Here is a 20,421-nt window from a genome sequence, read left to right on the forward strand (position 1 = left end):
AGTGTTTTCTCTGGGACCACTGATCCCCTTGTGTTTTTTTTGCATACTCATTCACATTCACAGAGGACATACAGACTTCAAACACAGTGTGAGGGAAGGGGATCAAACTAGTGAGTTTATATTGAAAGGCAACTTAACAACGTGGACACATCGTTAGATATCACCTTTGTAAAATGGTAGGCTGTTGCCTCTTAGTTTGATTGCTAGAATGGCGTACTTGTAAAATATATCCACATACATGAAGCCTGACAGGAGTTGGTATCCAGCCGAAGTTTATTTTTCTGTTGTTGGTGATAAGAAGAAGGAACATGCACACGCCTTCTCCTGTTGTGGATGAGGAGGGTAAAGTCCCACACTGATGCAGTCATTTTGTTTCAAATCCAAACTTCAGTTAACCTGTGTTGTAGTTTTTAAGACACCATTTGGAACATTTTGACAAACCAGTTTCTAAGCTCTGTGTTAAAACACAGTCAGGTGCCCATAATGGCATCTAGAGCTTTCTTCCTAATGTACTTTTAATGTAAGGGGGGAAATCCACAAAAAGTATTCCAATAAAAAAAGAATTCCAGAGAGAGTTTATCCAGTTGATTAGTTTAGATTTTATTCTGTTTGCCCCAGGCTATTCCAATTAATGAATCAATATTCATTCAAGTTCACACAGCCCAATGAATTTATTATCAGTGTAATGTCATCAGATGATGCTGTGATCATCAGGACCCCTGACTTGCTGCGGGACAACTTAAACCTTTATTGTCCTTTATCGGACTTTATGTTGACCTCATGTTATGAACCAGGAGTGAAAACACCTGTGTGAATGGGCAGAGACTCAGATTGTAGGTACAATGTTTAGTATTTAACACTTTTGATATTTTCTTGCTGAAGTCTGGGAGGCAGTTTTGATGATTAAGTGTTTCTTGTTTTTAGTAGGGTCAGTGAAGAATGATTTGTTCATATTTAACTTGATTTATCACCGCTGCTCCTTATTCAGTCAAACATGGTCAAAAACTCTACCTACTAATCCTGAGTCAAACAACTGCACTACACTTAAAAAGTAACATTAGAATTCCACCTGTAATTGGTAAAAGCAAGGCTTGACACTAAATACTGTGATACTGCAGTATGCAGGTCACATATTCATACGTGCCAATTATACTGTGAATCATCACTGTTCACATGAGGCAAATCCACATGACATGTAAAATAATTAACGATAATTCAATTTAAAACGGGATGGAATAGCCAGGAGAATAAACAATTTAATCAGGCATCAGCATATATATTACGCACATGGTGTGTCCAAGCAGGGAACAAATATTTCCCTTCTTAACCAATCACTTGTTTGTTTTTTACATTCATTTTCATATTTGGTCTTTGTTATGGTAGATGATATGAATTCTCTACACTGCTAAAAAAAAAAAAAAAAAAGAAAAGAAAGAAAGAAAGAAAAACTGCTACACCCGACCACACCCAGACTCCCCCTGTGAGCCTCTGGACATCAGACTCTCATTAGACTTCACCCAGCAGGCGCCCGCGCCCACAGTCGCCTCACGTCAAACTGGCAGCTGCGACTGGGCAGCGCAACAGGTTGTTTGAATGTTGGTGTATTGATAACAGCGTTATGTGTGAAAGGGAAGGTGAGAGGTGTTCGGCTCCTAATCCTCTTACCGGCATTATGCTGAGCCTCGTTCAAGCCCTGACATGCGGTGCGCCCTTGTAGCTCCCCAAAACCCGGAGTCAGCATCTCTGCGTCCGTTACGCGCAGCTGGAGGGACGGTCCGCAGCGGCGAGGGGTCGAGCAGCCGGCGGTACAGGTAGGACCCGCACCACCACTCTCTGCACACAGCTGCTGTATGGATTTTATTGTCTCTTTATTATCTTTTTTTATTTTTTTGGACGATGGCTGGTTATCGATTAAAGCTTTGCGTCGACCTCGCGTGATTTAATCCGCGCCGGTCTCAGTTAGTCCCGCAGTTACACCTCGACGCGCCCTTGTTGGTCACGGAATCTGATGGTTTTGTTAACATGGACGTGTAAACGCACGGCGGGGTTAATTAGTGTGTCATTAGGGATCGTTTAATGCACGCGCGCATTTCAGCACGCTCTGTCCGTGCGCGCGCTCACGCCGTGACGCTAAATATAACCGGTTAATTTCTGAAGTCATTGTTTTTTTTCACGCGCTTTCTTGTTATGGTTTTAACATGTTCAACGTGTCTTCGTTGGATTCCTGCCTTGCGAGAAGCCAAAGCCTGTGTGATTATGTAGCCATAGTAACAGGTGGCTGTCTGCATCCCCATCACACACACACGCAGCGCACACACTTCTCCTCAATAGAGCTGCATCTGCAACTATGCAAGTAGGCAGGACACTGAAGAGGCACACATGGTGTTGGTGATTTTCAGCTGAGTGTGTTTTTTTTCCTGCTTTCAGGCCTTCCACAGGTTGAGGCTGCCCGCCGTGAAAGATGAAACACACTATTTGTATGTGTGTGTCTCTCTTCCCCGTCGGCGGCGTCTTCTTGCCACAGATCGGCGCTGGAACTGTCGAGGACTAGCGATGCACTTGACATAACTTCCTGTTTGGAGTTGAGACCACGAGGGCAATGAACGTGCACTCGCCTCCGAGGAGGAGACTCCGGCGCTGCCGCGTTCTCTTCTTCATCTCAGGCGTTCTGCTGTGTTTCGTCTACACGCTGACTCTGAAGGCCAGGCTGTCACAGCCGCGTGCCTCCGCCCAGATGGGTGACGCTCTCGGAGCGGAGGGGGGCGACGATGATGTTGTTTTAGCGGTCAACATTCGGGAGGTGATGGCATCCAATGAGACGGAGGAGGAGGACGCCTCACCTGAGATCACCAAACCTCCCCTGGTGATAATCGTCAACAGGACAGATATCGAACAGTGTGTCTACGTCGATCCTAAACCTCCCAAACCGCCTCCGACTCCGACCCCGCCGCCAACGAACACCTCAGCTACCCCTCGTCCTCCACTCCAGCCCCCTCACAGGAAGGGTGATTATCCGGAGGACCTCTTCTCAGTGGAGCAGCGACGGCAAGGCTGGGTGGTTCTGCACGTCATAGGCATGATCTACATGTTTGTCGCCCTGGCCATCGTCTGCGATGAGTTCTTCGTCCCTGCACTGGAGGTCATCACCAACAGTCTGGAGATCTCCGACGACGTGGCCGGAGCCACCTTCATGGCGGCCGGAGGCTCTGCCCCTGAGCTCTTCACCTCTCTGATCGGCGTCTTCGTCTCCCACAGCAACGTGGGCATCGGCACCATCGTGGGCTCGGCCGTCTTCAACATCCTGTTTGTGATCGGCATGTGCGCCGTCTTCTCCCGGGAAATGCTGCACCTGACCTGGTGGCCACTCTTCAGAGACGTGACCTTCTACATCATGGACCTCATCATGCTCATCGTCTTCTTCCTGGACAACACGATCCTGTGGTGGGAGAGCATCTGTCTGGTGGTGGCCTACATCAGCTACGTGAGCTTCATGAAGTTCAACGCTCAGATCGAACAGGCGGTCAAGACCCAGCTGAACAAGCACATGAGCATCGTCAAGGTGTGGACCGCAGAGGAGCCGGAAAAGGTCAGTCGGCGTCACGGTCACACACACAATCTGGGGGGAAAGGTATCTTAAAGATTGATGTCGTAGATAAATTTACTTCAGGACACGCAGCAGCGCCGAATGATCTCATGAGTGTCACGCTAGAGGTGTACAGGGCGGCCCTCTGCCAGCGGTTCTATCATATCTGTCTCCTTCGGTGTCGATTCGAGCTGCCGCCTCCGGGTCAAATCAGCCCCATGCTTCAACAATCAGCTCTCCTGTCAACAAACCCCAGATGACCGATTACATGCATGAGAGGGATCCTTCACTGATTCAAAACATCAAATCAAATTCATGCTGCTCGTACGAGTATTAAGAGTGTTCCACAGAAACAGTTGTTTGAAATATACATCCTCTGATCAGAGTTGTGTCTGTTGGCTCGAGCTGAAATAACCATATGGTTCAAATCAGAGACAAAGCAATTAGTCAGCCATTCGCCCAGCCAACTGACAGATAATTAAGAAACGGTTATCATTAAAGTCATTTTAAAAACAGAAATACCAAAAATTCACTGGTGCCATGTTCTTAAAAATGTGAATACTTGCTGGTTTTCTTACTCTTCGTGACAGTAAGCTGAAGATCTTTTGGGTTTTGACTTCTTGGTCGGACAAAGCAGCATTTGAAAATGTAAATTTGCCTCCTTTGGGAAGTTTTTATAGTCATGGTTAATTGTTTGGTCATAGAAAACACAACCCCCGACTCCAACAAAGTAAGGATGCTGTGTAAAACATAAATTAAACACGATGTAATAATTGACATATGCTCATATTTAAACAGTACAATGAAATGATATTACACTTTGTACTGACTTGGAGGCCAGCAACAAGTTTCAAAGTCGGCAGAAGGTCAACAGAAGACTGGGAAAGTTGTGAAACACTCTAAACACACCAGTTCCGCAGGTATACAATTTTGTATGAATATGGATTATAATCTGCACATTCTCGTTGTCCTACTTTACATCAATGTCACAAACATTGATATATACCAAGATATGGTAAATCACTGCATCACTTGATCTGCAATCACTTAATCTACAACACAGAAGGAAAAACTCCTTATGTAGAGTCTGTAAAAACAAACTTTCCATGGTAACTGGTCATCTCAGTTTATATCTGCAGTGTGGACCACAGAGTTCTGTTAAAATTTTAAAAAGATAACATCAATATACAACTCCAGTCAAAGTCGATAAAGGATCATTTTGAAGGGTATGGCTGGGTATTATTTTTCTTGCAATCAAACACCACTAAATGACAAGAAACACCACCGATTGGTTCTGCTAACACGTGTTTTGTCTGCATCAAAGCCTGATCTCATCTTTCTCTCCATTCTGTTCAAAACCTATATTAATATTATAATATCATCAGCGAGACGCACTGGGTGACGTGTTCCTTCATTACCAAGAACACACACACAACCCCAACAAATGCACTGTTTCCTCCTGTTTGGTAACATTTGATAAAAAAATTTAAAAAAATAAAACAAAACAGCAGTTTGAGGAAGTTATCCGGCCCTTTTCTGAATAAAACTCATATTTCTAAATGACCTGAAGTGTTAAATGAGCTCTTAACAGGTGTTGTTGTTTTTGAGCTTTTCTTTTTTTTTTACTCGTGTGCAACCACCAGTGAAGAGACGGAACATACAGTAATCAAAACCAACGTGAGGGATGCGGACAGAGCAGACGTCTCTGCAGGCGAGTTGTGAACAGACGGTCCACACACAGTTGATTCGCTGTCCTTTCATCTCCTCGCCGTCGGGACCGCTGCCTGCTCACACACAGCGAGAGAGGGACAGTGATTCGGAGGTCTGAGCGGGTGACAGCCTGCATTTGTACGAAATCCTTTGATGATGCGGAACAGAGAGGAGTCCAGGTGTCACAGACAGCACGTCACGCTGGACAAGTGATTCAGATGTCACTCTGTTCCTGCCACGGCCGTGAAATACCACTATATAGAGATTCAAACAAAATAAACAGAACAGAAAATATAGGAATAGTGTATTTAAACGTCTTGCTTTCTGCAGAATGCCTGCAGACTCAACAGCCCTCCGCAGCTGACGGAGAGCAGGAAACGTCTGAGCCTGTAATTAACATGTAGAGCCGTGTTTCTCTATTTCAAGTATCAACCAGAACGTTCTCCAATTAGCCCGGAGGCGCGCCGGCTGTCGGTGTGTTCTCCTTTAGCCACAGCGCCGAGCATGCCGCCACATTAATGGGTCTAAAAGAAAAACGTCCTCCTCCAGGAATTCCAATATATGCGTTTTTATTTCAAAATAATCCATTTCCCACAATCCAACAGAGTTTTCAGAGCATTTCGTAGTCTTACCTCTTGAATGTGTTCAGAGGAGGCAACCTGTTGAATGTACGGACATCTGCACAGCTCAGAGCAGCGAGGATCATGTGGCAGACATGGCGTTTGTGATCTTTTGAAAGGATTTCAGTGGCTCGTATGATTCAGAGCAATTTTCTCTGAATTGCACTAGTCATTTGCAGTTGCCAGGCTGCACATGGGGAAAAGAAATATAAAAAATAATAATGATTAAAAGATAATTTTGAAATGATTGCTGATTCTATCAGCATCATGTCTTGCAGATTTACTGGACAGGTTTTTTTTTTTTTCTGGGGCTTTGCTTTAGATTTTATTGAGATCTTTAGATTTGTTTATGACGACTAGAACAGTTGCCAGTAGGACGGTCCTGAGTACCGTTTTTTTGGGGCACTGGGGCTTCGTTGGTGTGCACCTTTTGTGAGATACAGTAATAACAGCTATTTTGCAGCTCACCTTTGTTTACAATCTACATTTCGCAACAACAATAAAAAAAAACAATCCAACAAACATGAATGAGTATCTGAATCTCAAATTTAAAAACCGAATACCCATCCAACGAACAAATATCTGAACAGTCCATTATTAGGGTCCAGCCCAAGTTGCAAGGAAAATAGTATCAGTCCAGAGAGAAAATGTATTATATCCTCAATAGCAACACGTGATATGTTCCCAAAATCAACTGTAATGTATGCTGTATCATGGTCACTTAAACAGCCTCCCATTTTAGTCATGAATCACTTTATTTTAGCATCTTGCTCCTTATTATTATACTTATCTCATCTCCCCATTTTATTTGATCGATGGAACGTGAAGCTGTCCTTTTTTTAAAAAGCTTTTTAATTTGCCCTCAAATCAGATCCGATCAGGTTGCCTCATGAAGCGTATTGTGTGTGAATTATTCTGATGTGATCCAATGATGTTCATCAGGTTTGTGCAGCCGAGAGGAAAGAGGGAAAGAGAGGATCAAATTACAAACGTTTGTGCCGGCGTGCCTGTAAGCTTCCACAAGCGCCAGCTAAGAGTGCGTCTTAGGTTTTAGGTTTCTTGCAAATTAGTGGAGGTGGAATCCAATGTACAATGTTAAGTCCAGTAAGATTACGTAGACGTAAAGATGTCATATACATAACAGCAAGTGACTGATTGAGAACCAGATCCTCTTATAGCCGCAGCCGGATTAACCTGCTGGGGGCAAAAACTGAGCTGCCGGGTCCCTGTTAAATTGCAGACCCCCACAATTCATCATTAAAGATCGTTCATCTTTTCAGTTGACACTAAGGTTTTGATGCAAAAAAAAAGAGATCATTTTCACTGAGCATGGATATCTTACCACATTTGACCACATCATGCAGACCTGCCACATGAGCACAGCAGTAAGAGAAATAACAAAGGTGTCAGGTTGAGTTAATAAAGCAGATCCACTCTAAGGCTTAAGGTTCACACTGTGCTCTTTTGCTGATGGTAAGATCTCAGATTTACCATAGTGTTAACTAGATAGATTTGATTAAGGTCTAGCCCTTTGTTTGGTCTACCAAAAAACACTGTTACACCTTTGGAGGGCACATGTCCAGCTGACCCCCAGCTTTGACGTCAGGCTGCAGAGTCAGTCTGGGATTAGTATGAACTGAAAATCAACAGTTTCTTATCTTTTCCAGAAATGATGTCAAACATTGCAGGTTTCAGCTTCCTGATATCTTTGTCATTTATGATGGCTGAAATCTATGCGTTTTGGAATGGAGGTTGAAATCTGAGGAAGTCACTTTGGCTTCTGGGAAATTTTGTTGTGCATATTTTTCATATGGTAGAGTGTGTGACCAACAAGCCGAGGCCCCATCCTCAGCAGCCGCCCAGGTTATATACCAGCTCATGGCTCTTTGCTGCATGTCCTCCTTGTTCCTGTCCATCTGCAGCTGTTCTATCCATTGAAGACCAGCAAAAAAGCAAAAAAAAAACCCAAGATCTTCTGTTTTATAATCTAGAGGATAAATCAAATTGTAGAGAAATGATGGTTATCGAATGTTATTTGCAGCTGTAGAAAGAACAAAAATTCTTATCCCTGTACATATCTGCGTGTAAACTGAATAAATGAGGTGCTGAGAAGTGACTAAAGTTCTCACTGCACTTACAGGAGAGTGAAGCTCCTGCAGCGCCTCCTCCTCCTCCTGCTGCTCCCGCTGCGCCTCCTCCTGCTCCTCCGGCGGCTGCTGCGGCACCACAGGCTGACGATAAATCCAAACGGGGACCTGAGCGATCTCCGAGCGGCCCCCAATGCAACAAATCCCCACCGGACCCACAAGAGGACAAAACGAGACTAAGGGTGAGAAGAAACTATAGCTTGTGTTGTTGTTGCTTGTGTTGTTGGTGTGGACCAGACAACCTGTTTTTGATATCCTCATTTTATATATCCAGCCATTTCTGGCTTGCAACCATCATTTTTGCTTTACAGTTGTCAATATTTTATCATCTGTAGCTAGCTTAACATTAGCACAGTGAGTTGTTTGGAAACACTGTCTCCCGGCTGACTTTTCAGTGTTTCCAGCTGTCTCGTATTAAGGTAAGAACCCTTTAAAAGTTGCCTTAAAGGTGCAATATGTAAGAATTTAGTCTGAAAGCATTCATGACTTTTATTAAAATCAACAGAATGTGAAGGAATAACATATTTTGATATTGTGTTACAAAGCATGATTAGCATGCTAGCCAGCTAGCCCCATCCCCATCTAATGCTATTGTGCTCGCGGAGTAAACACCTACACTTCCCCAGTGCTCCAAGCTCCACGTCCGGACTGCTAGCTGCATAGCTAACTAAGCTAACTAGGCTAATTTTAGAGTGTATTATAATTAAAGTTGCAGATCGTGATTTGTTAAAAAAAGAAAAAAAAAATCTCACAATTTCTCATTAATACGTTAAGTATAAGCTGTCACTTAGCTATTAACAACACTGTGTCACTGTTGGCCTGCGATGTTTTGCACTTGTTAAACTTAACATTGTCCCAGAGTATCGTAGTTTCATCTCTGACTACATGTCTGCTGGCCTGTAGGTGCGTCCTGTCCTGCAGAGAGGCGGCAGCTCGGCCTCCCTCCACAACACCTCGCTGAGGAGCACCATCTTCCAGCTGATGATCCACACGCTCGACCCTCTGGGGGAAGGTAACAGCCAGAGCCGACAACAGTCCTTAAACTTTAAACTTTAGAACATCAGACTTTGCCGTCTTTGCTGTCCAACTTGATTTACTGCACATCATGCAGAGGGGCATACATTATACATACATTACATTATACATACATTATACATACATTACATTAGTTTAATATCAACTAATTTATACTCTCATATGTGCCAATAAAGTGGCAAATCCTGACACCTGACAGGAGTTAGTTTGTGGCATTTTTGCTCGATATGTCATTGAAACAATTGTTCGCTTAATTTTCTGAGGACCAACTGTTCCATGACATGTTCCAGTGACTCAGCGCTGGCCGTCCTGTACCTTCCTGTAAGTCAGGTTAGCGTGATGAACCGCAGCGACCTTCAACCTGTCCTCAGACTCAGCGGGGCCGCTGTCCCTCGCTCTCGCGGCACTCGGCCACCACTGATCCTTAATCAGCTTTTCAATACAGGCTAATAAAAGCTGGATAAGAGCCAGCGTGTGAGCAGACGAAGCTCTTTATCTGTATGGAACGAGTGCAGAGCAGAGACCGGCTCCGTGCAGCTGGACTGTATCTCATTACTGTGGTAAACTGTCAGCATATTAAACATGAACCTGAGGAGACTTAACTTCCTGACGACTGAATCTTTTTTCTGCTCAGTTACGCATACGCAGATGTGGAACAGCATCAGACAATCATGGTGGAAGTATTCAGATCCTTAACTTAAGTAAAAGTAATAATACTACACTGTCTGAATACTCTGATATAAGTCCTGTTGAGTAAGTATCATCAGGTAAACGTACTTAAAGCATTAAAAGTAAAAGTACTCGATGCAGAAAAACATTGTGTGCAATTTGATATTTCAGCATTAGATTATTATTACTCATGCATTAATGTAAAGTCTGGATTTTACTGTCATTGTTGTTTATTGTCGAGTTGAAATTAATTTTGAACCATTTTGTGTTGGGCAGCAGCTCGTGATTGATCTGCTCATCATGTCCTCCATTCATCATTGAATTGGTTTGTAAAATAAGCCAAAAAGCAGAAAACAGTCCAAAGCTCTAAAGACTTTTCAAATTGTGTAACAGCTATTTAAACAATTAAAAGGAAAAAGCAACAAATCCTCACATCGGATAATCTAGAACCATAATCTGGAGTGTGTCATGATAGTTGTCTGTTAGCTTTCTGTCAATCAGGTAATTGATTAATCAACATAATTGTTTCAACTGCACTTGTATAAAGTTTTGTATAGTTTTAATTTAAATCTAAACATCATATTTAATGGGAACTTAATATGTTTGTCTCATTTATAAAGTAAAGCTGTCAAAAAAAACTTTTGGTGCTGCTGTTTGTCCTTCTCCAGCATCGCTCTCTATTTGCATTTGTAGCCGTTTGGCTCAGACATGGATTAGCGTAGAAACCCTTTACTACAACATTGAACTTCTGCATTTGCAGATGAACAAACTAACTCAGTTGGCTTGTTGCAAAGTCATACAACTCTCCACCTTTCACTAATGTCTCCATATGGTTCAACAGGAAGTGAGAACACATTGTTTTCTGTGTCATTGTTTACTGAACTTTGACAGTTTAATATCAGAGGACTTGAGGAGCCATTTGCACACATTTGTAGGACTCGAGAAAGCGTGTGAGAGTGGGAAACGTTTGAGCCATTTGTGGTAAAAAAAAAAAAATAAAAAAAAAAGCGCTTCTCACCTATAGAAAGAAAATGGAGTTAATCTCGGCCCCAGGTGTATCTCCAGTGTTGTCCGAGGCATTGCAGGAAATCTCTGACTGAAGCTGGAAGTGGACGCAACGGGTGGAATAAAAGTGGGTTCATCAGTCATGTAAGGGCAGATGGTTTGTGTCAGTTTAAATGGACAACAGGTGCCCTTGCAAAGAAAATGACTACACTGCTGATGGGTCAGAGGTTAAAACTGTTGCTGTGGGTTTCCATCCTAGAGACGGCCCTCAGAGGCGCCATTAAAACCCCCAGCCTGAGGAAAACCAGGAGAGGTAAGAGCGACAACAAGACGTCGCCTTGCTGTTGTTTCCTGTGGTGTCTCATTGTGACTGCAGTGAATTTGTGTCTTCTTGTGTTCAAACTACGTTTCATTCACATTTAACAGCAAAGGTGAATAAAAACAAACCTTCACATGAGCTTAGTTTTTGCAAAAATGTTGGCTCAAAAAAAAATAAATAATTGAATTACAATTTGGAAACTGACCTCAAAAAGTGTTCAAAAAGTTCTTATTTCACACCGTTATTTTATGTAGTAGTTTCACCTAGTTGCGTTTAATTAAAGAACCCCATAACTGGTGGTCGGTATTTAGTCTGTGTGTCTCTGCCAATCAGAGACGTCCTTTAACGGTGATGTCAGAGGGGAGTCGTCAGTGCAGAGGAAAGGTAAGACAGGAAACATATTGGTGTCGTGTCTGTTTGTTGTTTTGCTCAGTCTGGTCTGCTTCTGTCCCAGAAACGTTCCTGCACTGATTTTAGATGGTTGTCTTTTAAATTGGATGGTTGTTTGTCTTAATTGGACGTTTGCATGTTTGCATCCAGTTGTCTGTGTTGTTTTGACCTTTTCCACACGCTGGCTGCTTGGAAAACTTGATGATCTATTTTTAACAGAATCTGCTTGCGTCCTCATTTCTTTGGATCCAATAAAAATGTTCCACAACTTCTTTGTTTTTAGGGATTCACAAGTGTGTCCTCTTCAGTAGGACTATGAATTGTTTTATTTATTAACAAAAATTGTCCTTCCATATTCTTAAGCAGAGATGTACATTTGGAGTGCTTGTGCAAAAAACAAGCTATTCTTTTGACATGAACCTGTTTGAAAGTAGTAGTTAGTTTGTAAAGACTGCAGTACTTTTATTAAGGTCATGCAGGTTCAGGGGATAGACATAGACATTTTACAGACTCTCCTCTGGGGGAAGTGATTTCAGGATCATTCCCCCAATTCAAGCATCGCTGGATTGGTTTTGTTTTAGGGGGGTCACTTATTCAAGATTCAGTTTGTTTATAATTATACAACCAGGATTAAACAACAAAAAACAAGTTTGTTGAATTTACTTACAAAAACCAAAATCAAAAAATAAATGGACAATTAAGAAACAAAACAATTAAAACCATTCTATGCAGATGTTTTACTAAGTGGCCAGCGTGTGAGTAAAAGCGTGTTGCCCAAGACTGCTTGTGGACAAAGAATATCTTGGTTAATATTTAAAGGACTCATGTTGTTTGGGCGATTTATTCTTTTAATTTACAGCAAAGAACAAAGTAAAGCCTCTGAACGTCCCGGTCACGGGCAAATTACAGAGCAAGTCACATCATTGCCGCTCTGAAGGTGAGTTTTTTGTAGAAGGTGCAATCTGATGTTTGGATAAAGTCAGGTTAGAAGCTGACATGAAGATCCATGAAGTGTATACACCTAGTTTACCACCACTGAGACACCACTGAGTATTGTGACAGCTGAAAAGATGCATGCTGTCAACTGAATGAGAATGGTTTCTTCTGGACGACAGCCATTTTTTTTTTTTGCAGCAGGTCAAATTATGAATGAGGAAAATAGAAGAGGATGTTGAACTTGAAAAACTTTGTATATATATATATTATATATTGCTGAGCACTAATGTAATGTATATTGTTTAGCACATTATTTACTCTTTAAAGAGATTTTTTTTAAAAATTCATAAAGACCAGCAGGTAGTTTACACTCTGTGCCACCTTAACGTTGTACTAAAAGTGGCCATTTCTTGACTACATCTGAAGATTTTTTATCCAAATGTTTCTGTGATGGAGGTGCAGAAGCCGTAACGGGGTTGTGATGGTTGCGTATCAATTGTCATAGATGGTTGGGGGGGTTAAAAGAGGTTGTTCTCCACAATCAGTGGAGCCTCTCAGTCAGCGTGTTGACGGTGCGTCACCAGGGAGCGAGGAGGTGCTTCAGAATCCGAGGCACAGAGCAAAGTGGGGCTGCAGGGAGCCTGAGGAGGCTTCAACAGGCCCGAATCAATCAACCCCAGGATTATGCAGATGGGACAGGTCTCTGTGTGTGTGTGTGTGTGTGTGTGTGTGTGTGTGTGTGTGTGTGTGTGTGTGTGTGTGTGTGTGTGTGTGTGTGTGCGTGTGTCTGTGTCTGTCTGTGTGTGTGTGTGTGTGTGTGTGTCTGTCTGTCTGTCTGTCTGTGTGTGTCTGTGTGTGTGTGTCTTCTCCATGAGAAGAACATGTTTATCTCCAAAACACTCCAATCACGCTCCCTGGCACTTCACACTGGTCCACACAGCATAATAATTCAGTCGGTTTAACATTAAAACATGCATACATGAGCTGTTTCAGTCTGAACTGTTTGAGGTTGCGACAGTGAACCGGACACGACATACGTGACTAAAGAACCTAATTGGACTGTCATGGTCATCCACATTAACCTGCCCAACGTACAGCACAACAGCTTTGTCATTCTGTGTTTTCTTCTTCTTCCTCCAGACGGTGATGCCACCCCAAACACCGAGCCGGCCGCCGCAGCAGCAGGGGGCGCTGCAGCGGCCGAGCCGTCCACCTCACAGCCTCAGAAGACAGAAGAGACGGGTGAGAAGACGGCCGACCAGCCGGACGAGCCAAAGGTGCACGGATGATTTTAAACTCACTCTGACCTTTTCTGATACGCAGCTTTCAAGCAAGAAACGACTCACAGAGATCTACTGAAGTTGAGATTTTTTAAATGGACGCTTAACGCACTTCTACACGTACATAAAGTTCATGCAGGGAGTGACCGGGGGTGACACACAGCAAAGGGCCCCAGGACTTATTTAAGGACATATTTAAGCAAACGAAACCCAAAGTGGTAGGAGACAAAAAAAAAACACTGAAGAAGGGGAAGCCGATGAGCCAGCCTGCAGTGGGCTCCAGCTCAACCGGCTTCAACAATGAAGTCACACTTTTATTAATTAATGTATCAGCAATGATGAAAGTCATCTTCCTCATTATAGGATCGCAGTGCTTCCTCTTCTATTTTGCATCATCAACAGCCTAATATAAGCAACATTAATTGAGATAAACACCCGACATCATCTGTATCCTCCCGACAGACTCCGTGTTGTATTTTAACAACAACTTGACAACTGGGAAATAAGAGGTATTGATGAGCTTGTGAAAGTAATTAGCTGTTGATTCATAATATTGCTAGAACGTATTAAGCAGGGGACAATAAGCCCAGAAAACAAACAGCTATTATCAGAAAACAATCATGACACAGTGACTCATTTAAGGCTGCTGCTGTGAAGTTTGATAGGAGAAGTAATCTACAAATTTAGGGGAACACGTGTTCACCATTAGCTAGTTGCGTATGAGCATGCATTTTAGTAGCGCGTTAGCTCTTTGTCAGTCAACATGAAGCACCTTTAATGCCTCATTCTGGATGGACATAATCTAGTAGATCCTCTGTTGGTTAATCAGCGTCAAACTAGTCGCGAGTGGGTTATGAGCAAGACCTCACTTCAGAATGTGAAGTGTACTCTGAGTCATGAAGAAGTCATTTAGAGTTATCCGGAGACTTTCAACGCTTGGTGTGTCTGATATCGCAGTGTGTTGCTTGCTTGAACATCATAATTAGTGTCGCTCCAGGACCTTGAGTGAGAAACTTGAGTCCACTTTGAGGAGTGAGCTGTTGTTGCCAAAATGATAAAGCACAATATTCTCACTCAGGAGACTTTGATTCGTATCCTGTCTAAAGCATATTATTATACGGTTCACTTTATTATTCTCTGTAGTCTTCTCTTGCTGTTTGAATTAGGTGTACAGTTGTTAAAACACGGTTTGGGCGTAGATACTCTGTTCTGATCTCTTCCCCTCTGAGAAACTATGTATGGTGTGACGTGACAGACACGTGGTTGATCTGTCAAAATGATGGGGCGACATTTATCGCGGTGTTCCAGGAAAAACACTAACACAGTGGTGTCCGATTGTGCAGTTTAGTGTTTAGGTATTCAAGAGTAGACTCTGTTTATAATTGAGGGAAATCAGTCATCATAAATCATGTCCGACTATTGACCTTATAAGCAGTAATCAGGAGGTTCTGTCTTATTGGCCTTGTAGTTATAGTCAGAAAGAATAAAGCATTAATAAGTACCTTAAATAACGAATAGGTTGCAAAATGCTACAATTATGCATTCTAATAACATACTAGTTCATAGCGAATATTTGTACCCTCATATAAAGTATTACCATCAATTCAGTTTTTAATGTCAAAATCATAAACCTCCTCTGAAGCAACACACACACAAAATACGGCCCAGGGATCATCTCAGTCCCGCCTGCGACGTCCTAACAAAAATAAAACTCTAAATCTCCAAAAACAATCAACACAAGGGCAACAGGTTAATGAATCTTGAGGCGAACGCATGCAGTGAGTCCACTTTGCTGTTTAGCTTGATTCCAACAGAGGGCGCTGTCTACATGAACAATTGGCCTCATGTTGACTCTTGCTCACTTACTTCAGGCGACAAGTTACAAAAGCGAAATTTAGCCACGTCTGATGTCTCGGTCCTGACGGTCAACAGGTCAGGTCACAGATGAAGACTTACTGATAGACGCCGGTCCTGCTCTGTGCCGCGCAAGTCAACAAGAGTCAAAAAGAGGTGACGTCTCAACTGTTCCTAATAGGCTAGATTACCTGGGTAGGCATTGCTTTTCATGTTGTCATTCATAGATATATAAATTAGTTACAGCTGCATCTGTAAAAGTGTAAATAAGTTAATGTGGTCGTATACATGATGTTTGTTCATTAATAGTTATTATTAGCCTGATCTTTTCTTCTTTCAGTGCTGCACTTGGCACTGAGAATTAGTGTCACATAATTCAGCACTGTGTGTTTAATGTTTCCACTCAATGACTCACATTTTCATGGCCACTCGTTTACATTTGGAATTCAGTTTGGTCCTCTGGAAAAATGCCACCCCAGTCCTAAGCCGGATATTTATGCGTCTGCATGATGAAGGCTGCCCTGATTCCTCGAGTTCAGCCTCCTAATCAGACTCTGAGAACAGGGTCAACTTAAGTACAATTATTACCTCAGAGTGCATTTTAATGTAAATCACCAGCGCAGAGAGAGAATATTGTAACACAATAACGACTTCATGTTCGTGTGGGTTACATCAAAGAAAAGAGAAAGACACGGATGTAAAGGTAAAAGCAATTTTCTCACAAAAAAAAGAATGTCATCTCTTTGGCTTGTTTCTCTCCTGCAGGCAGCAGCGGAGGGATCAGAGGGCTCCGACGGCAGCGGGGAGGACGAGAGCGGTGATGAGGAGAGCAGCGAGTCCGGTGACAGCGAAGGTGATGACGGAAAGAAGGAGGGAGAGGAAGAGGAGAATGAGCCTCTGTCTTTAGAGTGGCCTGAAACCAGACGCAAGCAGGCCACGTATCTGTTCCTGCTGCCCATCGTGTTCCCGCTGTGGCTCACGCTGCCTGACGTCCGCAACCTGGTGAGTATGGACCGCCCCCGCGAACACCACGGCAACTGTAGCAACCAGCGCCTTCACTTTCCCTCGTCATCTATTATAGTTATTATTCAGCAACACTATACAACCTACTCTGAACCTGTGTAGATTTCACTGGATACTGAAATAAAGCTGTGGTTCATCAAACAGATGTTTAGTTGGGGTGTAAATCATCAAATCAAGACTTCTCTCTGTATTATTTATTTAATTATTATTAAAAGTTATTCTACGACAGACAGAATGAACGTTTTTTTGGATGTTTTGACAATGTCATTTTAGACTTTTTTTCAACTTCAGTCACAGACGTCTAAAAAAACGTTGTGCAGTCCAAAATGTAAGTTTTTATGAAGACCAGATTTTGCAGCAGAAGCTACGGGGGAGGACCTGAAGCCTGATCCTCAAGCTCAGTAGTCTGAATGAGACAGGCACTTTACCAGATGAGCTGTTTATCAGCTTTAATACAAATTCATGTTTGCTCATCCAACCTTGGAATATAAGCGGACCTGATGAAGGTCCGATCACCGAAACATGGTACTTATTAAAGCTGATAGATAGCTCGCCTGGTAAAGTGCCTGTCTCATTCAGACCACTGAGGCTCAGGGTACAAAGCCTCTGTGTTGCTTTGCATGCAGGGAGTTATTAATTTGATCGTCATAAAATTTTATTTTTGAACCACAAGAAGTTCATTAGACGCCTTGAACTGAAGTTGAAACGATCTCTTTAAGGATGTCATCTGGACATCAGTAGTGAACTTTGAAAAGAAGTCTGAAAATAAACTTTAATTTTTGATGAAATATGTTCACAATGATCTGCCTCTGTGCTCTCATACATTCAAATGGGTCAAACAAATTACACTCAAGAAACATCTTCGTTCATCTGGATCCAGATCTCTGTTTCATCATGTTGTGTGTTTTACTGAACAACAGATGTGAAATGTCTTTTGTTTCCAGGCGTCCAGGAGGTATTTTGTCGTCACGTTTCTCGGCTCCATCCTGTGGATCGGAGTCTTCTCCTACCTGATGGTGTGGTGGGCTCATCAGGTTTGTTTACGTGTTTACATCCAGTGTGGCGTGTGTTTAGTACAGAGCCTGGGACATCTTTAAAAAGCTCGGCTTGCATCTTGTGATCTGAAGGATGAGGGGACTGGCAAAACATGTTCTATCACGTGTGTCAGTGGGCAAATCTGTGTGATGTGAATGGTGACAGTGAGTGTTGATGTGAGCGTCACAGGTCAGGCTTAATGTTCTGCATCAGTGCAGTGTGTGATCAGTCACATGCTGATGAGCTTACTGTTTGAAACTGCAGAGGTCACAGCAAAACAAGTTCAACGCTTTCAGAAAGTCACTTGTTCTCTTTTTTGCGGCTTGACCTTTTTGTGTGTGTGTGTGTGTGTGTGTGTGTGTTGCAGGTCGGTGAGACTATCGGCATCTCAGAGGAGATCATGGGCCTGACCATCCTGGCAGCCGGGACGTCCATCCCTGATCTGATCACCAGTGTGATCGTGGCCCGGAAAGGTCTGGGGGACATGGCTGTGTCCAGCTCGGTGGGCAGCAACATCTTCGACATCACTGTCGGGTGAGTGACCGCAGCATCGTTTCTTTACCAGCTGCAACTGCCAAAAGAGGTGTAGGGTTTTTGGATGTTGATTTTTTTTTTTCCATATTCACTCACCTGAAATGTCAGATAAACCATGTGAACTGTAAACTGGAAAGAAACACGTCTGTCCTCTCTGGTTTTAGCCTGCCGGTCCCGTGGCTGTTGTTCACTCTGCTGCACAACGGCGAGCCGGTGACCGTCAGCTCCAACGGCTTGTTCTGCGCCATCGTGCTGCTTTTCCTCATGCTCCTGTTTGTCATCATCTCCATCGGCGCCTGTCGCTGGAAGATGAGCAAAATGTTGGGCTTCACCATGTTCGTACTGTACTTTGTGTTCCTGGTCCTCAGCGTCATGTTGGAGGATCGCATCCTCATCTGCCCCATTTCCATCTGAGCTGACGGGCAGAGAGCGAACCCCGCCGCCGCACACGACTTAGTACGTCCAGACTGGATCAACACGGTACGTAGGATCCGTTAGATAGAAGATGAGCCTGATGTCAAGAGGCCGACCTGACGCACAGTAGACTCATGGTAAAAGAGAAAGTAACGAAACGAGCAGTGATGTTAAAGGGGAAATCAACCCAAAACAAAACTTAATGTACATGTGATCAACATTTCCCGGCACCTACTCTCTAAGAACAAAAATCACAAATTGTTTTCCTATATTTCCGAGAATTCAGAAAGGTAGTTAGCCCTGATTAGAAAGCAAAGTGTGCTGATGTTGATTTAATTGGGTTTTTCAAGCTGCGACAGACACACAGTGACATTTAATACCTTTTCATACATTTAAGATGAATTCAGTTAATGAACAGTTTATATCGACAAAACTATCAAATTAGATACAAACGCAAACGAAGACAAACATGCCCTCTTCACGCTGATTCCTTTGCAAACCCCACTGCCCAGAAATACCAGAGCAAAATCTCAACAATTAAAATGTTTGTGTATGTTTGAGTCACTGATTGAATTTTGTGTCTCCTGTTGGGAGATGGAACTGTCTTGCACCTGAACCTGTCGACCCGTAATAAGTTCACTTCTCTCCTTAAATGGGATTTCCTGTATTTTTAAACCCGGGCCCTAAATTTACATGTTTTGGCATGTAAATGATTCGTATGTACCAAAAGCTTTGGAATGGGTCCAGCAGATCGCCTCAGCGGGTTCAAGGAGACGTCTCATTCTGAAACTTGGAGAGCTGAGTCGTCACGGTTAATTCAGCCATGACTTTGGAAATAAATTGTTAGCAGTTACTCTAACTAAACTTTGGTCTCCTCTCTCCAGCTCTCACACTCACGTTTCCGTCATCACCGTCATGCAACAACAGAGTAAAAAAGTGGGTTTACTCATGTATGTATTTTGTTGTATAAATCACCTGTATTAACCTACAATTCCTATAAGAATCTTTGGGATTATATGTACAGTAGGGAAAAAAATAGCGTGGGCTTACTGTAGAAATTTGTCTTTCACTCCGATCACTTTCTCCCTGTGAAAGTGTTGGACTGTGGTGCAGCTCTAGAAAGAAGCAATCCCTTTTTGATTTGCAGGTGACTGACACCAAATCTAAAACTGTTGTTTTAGACGGCTGATACATTTTCTGCTACAAGACTCCGCGGTAGCTGCTGGAAATATCAGAGATCAGGCAATCGGCTCACTGATCTAAAATGTAAACAAAACGGTCAGAAATGCAACAAACAGCACAGCCGCAAAGACTGTTGCAGTGAACCGTGTAAGCGTTTTGGGTGGACTTTTCCTTTAACATTGTGAGCATCGTGCTTCTGGAGCCTGAGGACTTTAATAGGTTAATTCATTAAATTCATTACGTCCGTCACAGCAGTGAAGGTTCAGTTTCACTGTGCAGCAAATCAAACCTCCTGGATGCAACTTCAGTTTTCTGCTCAGCATTTTCTGAAACGTGTTGCTAAAACTTTGTTCTGTATTCGACCAAACTAGTGTTTGTTCGTGTTTCAGTGTTTTTTGTATGAACAATGTGGAGAGAAACAGTGATTGTGTGTGTGTCGGACTGTCTTAGCTGTGAGAACAAACCTGACCGGTGTCATGCTGTCAGATGTTAGTCTTGTTAAAAAAGCTCTTGGTGGATTGAAGTGGATGCAAACTTGTATTGTTGATAGGGAAATCTATCAATATTTCAAATTAAAACTCCATGCTGCAATAAATTATTTTTTTAACAGTGAGCTCAATTTGTGTGTGCCATTATTATTGGAAGGTCAAAAGTTAATATTGCACTGATCATTTCCAGAAAGAAG

At 42.8% G+C, this 20,421-nt stretch overlaps 1 protein-coding gene across 7 annotated transcripts; it reads left to right on the plus strand.

Moving 5' to 3' along the window:
• Positions 1 to 1,520: 1,520 nt before the first annotated feature.
• LOC119018784 (sodium/potassium/calcium exchanger 1-like) lies at positions 1,521 to 20,349 on the plus strand. 7 transcript variants are annotated; one of them, XM_037096745.1, is made up of 13 exons: positions 2,251 to 2,353; positions 2,428 to 3,586; positions 8,054 to 8,242; positions 8,964 to 9,072; positions 11,029 to 11,082; positions 11,422 to 11,472; positions 12,338 to 12,415; positions 13,555 to 13,575; positions 13,615 to 13,691; positions 16,314 to 16,550; positions 17,516 to 17,605; positions 17,974 to 18,140; positions 18,305 to 20,349. In XM_037096745.1, the coding sequence occupies exons 2-13, from the start codon at positions 2,600 to 2,602 to the stop codon at positions 18,552 to 18,554; spliced, it is 2,310 nt and encodes a 769-aa protein (XP_036952640.1). In that variant the 5' UTR covers positions 2,251 to 2,353; positions 2,428 to 2,599; the 3' UTR covers positions 18,555 to 20,349. The 7 variants fall into 7 exon arrangements, with proteins under 7 accessions (XP_036952638.1, XP_036952639.1, XP_036952640.1 ...); XM_037096743.1 differs by having other exon boundaries at positions 1,521 to 2,274; positions 13,555 to 13,691; XM_037096744.1 differs by lacking the exon at positions 2,251 to 2,353 and adding an exon at positions 1,521 to 1,811 and having other exon boundaries at positions 13,555 to 13,691.
• Positions 20,350 to 20,421: the final 72 nt, after the last annotated feature.

Source organism: Acanthopagrus latus, chromosome 4, assembly GCF_904848185.1.
Source record: "Acanthopagrus latus isolate v.2019 chromosome 4, fAcaLat1.1, whole genome shotgun sequence".
Lineage (NCBI taxonomy): Eukaryota > Metazoa > Chordata > Actinopteri > Spariformes > Sparidae > Acanthopagrus > Acanthopagrus latus.

Excerpts from the sequence above, each read along its gene's own strand:
- LOC119018784 (XM_037096743.1), top strand. The coding sequence starts at position 2,600 with ATGAACGTGCACTCGCCTCCGAGGAGGAGACTCCGGCGCTGCCGCGTT. Across the intron at positions 3,587-8,053 it reads CCGCAGAGGAGCCGGAAAAG|GAGAGTGAAGCTCCTGCAGC; the intron begins GTCAGTCGGCGT and ends CTGCACTTACAG. Across the intron at positions 16,551-17,515 it reads TGCCTGACGTCCGCAACCTG|GCGTCCAGGAGGTATTTTGT; the intron begins GTGAGTATGGAC and ends TTTTGTTTCCAG.